Source organism: Protomyctophum parallelum (assembly GCF_964188405.1).
Source record: "Protomyctophum parallelum genome assembly, chromosome: 6".
Classification (NCBI taxonomy): domain Eukaryota; kingdom Metazoa; phylum Chordata; class Actinopteri; order Myctophiformes; family Myctophidae; genus Protomyctophum; species Protomyctophum parallelum.
In genome coordinates this window covers 5,893,179-5,899,964 of record NC_139701.1, presented here as the reverse complement: position 1 = coordinate 5,899,964, position 6,786 = coordinate 5,893,179, and the positions used below count along the sequence as shown (strand labels likewise).

General features: G+C 42.4%; 1 protein-coding gene across 1 annotated transcript in view; it reads right to left on the bottom strand.

Annotated features, from left to right (window-relative positions):
- Positions 1 to 876: 876 nt before the first annotated feature.
- psmd1 (proteasome 26S subunit, non-ATPase 1) overlaps positions 877 to 6,786 on the bottom strand; it is a 68,400-nt gene continuing 62,490 nt past the window's right edge. Inside the window, exons 21-25 of the mRNA XM_083767467.1 lie at positions 6,077 to 6,169; positions 5,617 to 5,703; positions 3,855 to 4,148; positions 2,488 to 2,638; positions 877 to 1,074 (exon numbers count right to left, since the gene is read on the bottom strand). Coding sequence (XP_083623593.1) covers positions 2,492 to 2,638; positions 3,855 to 4,148; positions 5,617 to 5,703; positions 6,077 to 6,169 — 621 coding nt within the window. The 3' untranslated portion in view covers positions 877 to 1,074; positions 2,488 to 2,491. The remainder of the gene's footprint in view (positions 1,075 to 2,487; positions 2,639 to 3,854; positions 4,149 to 5,616; positions 5,704 to 6,076; positions 6,170 to 6,786) is intronic.

The following is a 6,786-nucleotide window of genomic DNA, read 5'->3' as shown; positions in this document are numbered from 1 at the left end:
ATTAAGCACAGAGGTTCTTAAACATATTCACTGCAGGAAGTGTTTCAGTATGTTTTACTATGTTTAAGACATGGATCAGTCTATAGTCTGGTGTTTGTTTTAAACTGCTATGGATCACTGGGATCAGTCTATAGTCTGGTACGTGTCTCACAACGTTTCAACCCAAGATAAAGACCTGCCATCTCAGGTTTACATGCATTTTGTTTCATGCATACATGCATAGTACTAATAGGAGACCGGAAGCAGGTTGGAGTCCATTCATTCCAATGGAAGAGTGAACGTGAGCACAGCTTCTGAACGATTCAGTGTCACTGTAATAAATGTTGGACCCGATCGTCACAAGCCACACAATATTCCCAAGATGAAGAAAATCGCTACACACTAGTAGCACCATAGGACATTCACGAGATGTTCTGTCAGACACCAGCACCCACTTAGGAGGCCATTTCGCCTCTAGTGACTACAATTGGTTTTCAACCTGACATGATCTGTCTAGTTTGTCCTTACTTTGTTTAAAACGGTCATGGATTACTCTGTAGTCTGGTGTTTTACCCACGATACTGACATGTCGCTGACCATGATACTGACATTTCCCCATAACCAGCATCACCTTCTCTGGCCAGGACCTTCCCCCCCCCCCATCATCTGTCGTCACCAACCTGGGTGTCAGAATGGATCCCCACCTCAACTTTGAGGCCCACATGGAACATCTGCTTAATGTGGGCTTTTGGGAGTTCAACAGGAGTTCCGTAGTTGTAGATGGCAGGGAGGAGGAATCACTACAGCAGCAGCTGCTGGTATATAGTAAGTGCTGAAAATGTAAACCAGTGGAAAAGTACAGGATTAGCAACTCAAATAAACACATGACAACCAGCCTTCCAATATATATCATTTTTTATTTTTATTGTACCAACAGAAAAAAATGAACATTTTAAACAAAAAGTATGTAAAACATGCCCTGTCTGTACAGGGAGGCAACGTGTAGGAGAGAGGAGGGATAGGGAGAAGTGGGTAGGAGAGATGGATGCAAAATGGGGAACACATGCTGGAACATCAGTTGTTTCGTAACACCACCTGAGGAACAGAAAGAACACAATAGTGTTAAATCCTACACTTTTTTTTAATAACCTCAATCTTTGTTTGAAAACAGATTTATTGCCAGTTACACTAAAACTCTCCCCATCACGCCATAAACACACATTTCAAAACCACGTTCCTAATTTTACACACTTTGATTAAAACAATGTCATGAGCCCGACTAGAACCTCTCTGTTGAGTCTGACTAGAATCCTGGTGAGAATTGGCCTTACATTCTTTTTTAAGTGAACCAGTTATTGCATTACTTCAAGTGCACAAGACACAGCAACACAACCAGCCTTCACTAGTAGCGTCTGTCGAGAGGCACCACAACCTCCTAAAGGCATGACAGACTACCGGTATGCAACAATGCTTAAATTGGTTTCCGACACCTCATCCCTCTCATCACACATCACTGAGATTCTGCATGGGAGGTAGGTGATGCCAGTCCAACATAAACACCAATGGATGCCAGGCTTCATTAAGCAACAAGCTTTGTTGGTGAGCTCGCCCTCAGAGCTAGCGTTTAGAGACGCCAGGAATGTTTACATTCTCCAGGTAGTGATGGGTGAAAGTAGGTTGGGCTTTGGAACAGAGGGCTTGCGACGTACCATTACTGTACGTCTTATCTCTGGAAACTCTGAACGCAAGGTTTTCTCTATTCGTCGTACAACAAATATTTAGGGCTTACGTGGTTGCCATGCTGGAACTGATCCTACTCCGATTGTTTTGGTCACAGTTAAATTATTGACAATCAATGCGATGTGAGCTAGGAAATCGGCTATTTTTGCCATTTCCATCATTGTGCAATAAAGTATAAATTATAATACAGGTTTAGTCGATTAAAACAATCTATTACAATATCCGTGTAAACTATTTACATATCTGTAGATCCATATAAAACACGAGCAAGAGTAAAGCTGTACTATGTAACTGACATTTTTACCACAAGGTGGTAAAAATGGCAGATACAGTAGGACCATGTCAGATCCTACTGTAAGTGAGACATGACCTGTGGCACGATCTAAATGTCTCAGTAGAAGAGCAGGGAGACCAAACACAATCAACCCAATTGCTAAAGTTATATTGTAACATACACTACCATACAGAAAGTTACATTTTACTCATAAAAAAGGTGCATAGTGCTGCTTTAAGATTAGTCATTGGTTCTTAATATGGGTTTTGATATACCCGTATTGTGCCGAATATAAGACGACCCCGATTATAAGACGACCCCCATTCCACTCATTTGTGGAAAAAGAAGAACATAATCGGGGATTATTTTTGACAAATAGTCTAGTCCCCGATTTCTTTAGGATATTTCCATTGGGGAAAAATAATCTTATATTCAGGCCAAGAGGGTAATTTCCGTTCATTGCCCTGCTGTACGACGGGTTGTGCGAGACGTGCCTTTTCACTCGTCGATGTACTCGAATGGCTCCGGGGGCTCGGGCTCCTGCTCCTCCTCCTCTATTTTGGGGCCGTGGGCGGAGACTGGCTCCACTAGCTCCTCCTCCTCCTCGCTAGTGTCTCTCATGATGATGATGCCGCCGGTGGTCAGCTGGTGGTACAGACGGAAAACAAAACACCAGCGATAATGTCAGTCACACAGGTTGAGGTAACGGCCAATGTCAAGGCGTACGTTAAGTCGACAAGGGTTAGTGTAAATAAACCTTTTCGTCTGCTAAAGATCTAAAATGTAAATGGTACAAACTGTAGCCAGACAAGGTTCCCACCTTTGCCACAATAAGTGTTTATTTTAGTACACAATTGGAATTTGTCCATTTGGTTCCATTTGTACACTGTTCAGCATCACATTAAAACTAAGAATGTTACTGTGTAATGTCTTCTTGGTTCTCTCAGTCAGTGGCACAAACTAAATCCACAGTTGTTTAAACCCTCCCCCCCCCCCCCCCCCCCTCTCTCAACATGGGACTTGTGCTTATGCAATAGCTGGAAAAGGTATTCACATGGGGCTTAGAGCAGCGTAAACTACCATGACTCAGCCCCGAGAGGAACACAGAGAGAGAGAGAGACAGTGGTTCAGCAAGCTAGTGTGCATACCAAATAGAAATGGATTCATCTGTGACATCATGGGTTCAACTCTGGTTCAAATGCTTTGTGTTGCACGTCACAACCCCACTAGAACAGGTGTTTCCTGACTCTTTTTTACAGGGTCTGGTGCCGGTGGTGGTGGGCCAAATCTGAGCACCTTTGTTAAGTTGCAGTATTTGGGTGCTCGTGATGTTTAATGTAAAACATATGCTTAGAATAGGCAATGTAACGATATATCATATATGTCGATATAAACTGGTGACAATTTAAATCGATTCAGCAGTTAAACTTGCAATCGAGTTAAACTTGTGTAAAAGGTTTCCTGTCTTTTGCTTGCTAGTAGTTACAGACTATTGAAAAGATGATAGTAGTTGGCTTATCTACCTCAGGATTGAAAAGGTTATTATTGTGGTTCAAAATCAGGATTTGTGGAGAAATAATATATAAAAAAAGGTTTCCTGTCATTAATATAGAAAACATACGGTATTGCAAAAGAAAATACTGGATTTGTGTAGGAGAAACCGTAATAATAAATAAAAAAATCTGTCATTTGTCTGGAAATTATTTAATCGTGAAAAATCGTATTGTGAACCTAATATCGCGATTCGAATTGTATTGTGCGTTGAGTGAATTGTTACATGCCTAGTTTAGAATGATTCATCATGGATCTGAGATGCTTATGACTTTGACACAGTGCTTATTATCGATATGATTGAGCGTACCGGTTTGAAGGGCTGGTACCGGCAGGTCTCAGGCATGTTGAGGACTTTGAGCTGGGCTGGCATCACCCTGGCCGGGTTCTCCAGCAGCTGGAAGTTGGGCTCTGGCTCTTTTTTCTTCTCCTTTTCCTTTTCTTTCTCCTTCTCCTTCTCCTTTTCCTCCTTCTTCTCCTTCTCATCCTCTTTTTTGTCCTCCTTTTTGTCCTCCTTTTTATCATCTTTTTTCTCCTCCTTTTTCTCTTCTTTTTTCACCTCCATTTTCTCGTCTTTCTTCTCCTTCTCGGCCTCCTGCACCTCCTGAATGTCAAGCAAACCAGAGAGAAAAGCAAACGGTTTTGTTTTAGAGAATCCATCTAATTTGCTGGGATAACGAGTTTTCACAAGGTTGTTTATTTTTCTCTCGTTATAAATTGATTGTCCTTGGTAGCGAGTGATTTGTCTGCAGCGTGTTGGGTAATTCAGAAAACAATAGTGTATGCAACTCCAGTTAACAATAATCTGCGCGCGCACACACACACACACACACACACACACACACACACACACTTGGAGTAGTGTCTGTAACAGAACAGCTGCATCCAATTGATAACACATGATTGGACACCATCAGGTTAGACCAAGGACTTCTACATAACAACATAACCTGGCCAAGAGGCGAGAACTGGCGAAACGTGAACCCAAGCGACCCGCTTTGTCTGAGCCCATAGAAGAGTCAAGCCAAATAAATCAAGACATGTGTGATGTGAGGTGGTCTGGAAAAGGTCTCTCAGCACCAGGGATGCAAAACTACCATGGTGGAGCTAATCCAACACGCTGCTTAACGTCCCGACAAACTGCACCACTGAAAGCTATATACGTACTGGACCTGGGCTGACAGCCGCTGTCCAATGTGTGCGAGTGAACTAGCCGAGCCTCGCAGCAGATCTGAGGGCAGTTAAATGGGTTGGGATGCCTTAACGGCATGTAAAGACCGACCCTTTTAACCTTAAATGACTTTACCCAGGAATAGTTTTAAGTGATGCCTAAACATTATTTCCCATTTATCTACCAGCATCTTCATTATTTATTTTATTAGTACAATTACATTTTGTGGTTTTGTTTAAGTGAAACCTTGCTTCTTTATGTGTTGTGCATGTGCATTCACTTTATTCTTTGTTGTGTTCTGCTGCATTTTAACAGCATGAAATCGACCTCAGGAATTAGGATCGACTGCACGTGTGTGTGTTTGTGTGTGTGTGTGTGTGTGTGTGTGTGTCAGGAAATACACTTAATGTCAGTGCGCTTCAGTCTGTGGCAATCTGGAGCGTAGCGGTTGAAATATTGCCACCAGTGCTATGAACCACAATATTATATAATCTTGAACAAATTACCACCAGGCAGACATAAAAGCTGTTGCAAGTTGTCTGCAATGGGAAAGTGTTCCCTGTTTTTCAAGCCAGGTAACCTATTGCACCGTAGAAAACTTAATTGGGTGATGAAACGGTCGGTGGCTTGTAAACTTTGAGAGGAAGCGACCACTGTGACCAGTGCACAAACAAAAGCTACTTCCTAACCTTTAACTGTAACACAAACTGAAGACTTTTCACTGATGTGAAAAACAATAAAAAACAAACAAACTAGCAAATAAAATGAGGAAACCAAATACTCTGGGTGGAAGGAAGAGGTGTCGCTTTCTGGTTGGGTTGTTGTGTGTGTGTGTGTGTGTGTGTGTGTGTGTGTGTTGCGTTAGCGTGTGTGGTCTGCTCACGTGTGTTCAGACACTCACCACTTCCATCTTTTCCTCTTCTTTCTCTTTCTTCTCCTTCTCCTTCTTCTTGGCTTTAGCTGTGATGGAGAGAACAGCAGTAGAGACCTGGTAGACAGAAGAGACAATAAGAAACACAGAAAGAGGATAAAGCCAATTATTTAGTTCAAATTTTAGACTATAAGAGTGAACTACATTAAGGTGACATGGATGTTGAAATAATAATTAAGGTGACAGGGATGTTGAAATAACAAATTAATGAAGTTATGAAAACCTCAGAAGAAGCATTTTAAATACACCCAAATGTACAAATAAGTGAGATGAACATGTTTCTTTTCAGGCCATCTGCCTGGTGTTTGATTTTGATTTGATCAAACACCAGGCAGATGGCCTGAAAATCTGCCTGAAAATCTGTGTGGAGACAGAGGGGCCCCGTTTGGCCCCTGAGACAGAGTGACGTAGGGGCATTTATTTCAGTTACCTTCTCCTTCTCTTTCTCCTTGGGCACTTCCAGGGCCGGCGGGTAGGCGAAGGTGGAGGGCTTACAGTTAGAGCGATACTGGACCTTTGGCATCTGCAGGAGAAAGAAAGACAACATTCCATTAAACCGTTAAATTGTGGCGTAACCGTCTGGGCACCCGACTGGTAATCCAGTCGCAGTGTGCCGCGGGTTCGACTCCCGAGCCCGACACGGCCTTTACTGCAGGTCATCCCCCCATCTCTCTCCCGTTTCCTGTCAGCCTACTGTCTGTCCCTTCAAAAAACCAATAAAAAGGCATAAGCCGCAAAAAAATATCTTCCAACGTTCAATTGTCCCAAATAGTGGTACTACAGTGATTATATTATTAAGTTTATTAACCATCAACGATTTGTTTATTGAACTAGAGTAGGTGGTATTTTATATTGAATTTATAGATGTTCAGTGTCACAGTTTTAACATGGCCTACAATTGTATTTTATTTATTTAGCGTTCTATTTCGTCCCTGCTGACCGCCAGAGGCGGTGCTTTAAGCACTGAATACGTCCCTTCGCGCATGCGCAGTCGAGTATTTTATACCAACAATGTCGGTTGACCCCGTGATGACCCGGAGTCGTCTATAACTTCCGGCAGTCATCCGGGGCTCAGTCCCTAATTTCTTCTCGCTTACGCAAGTTGTACATAGCACAGAGTTCTACAGCAGAATTAAACTG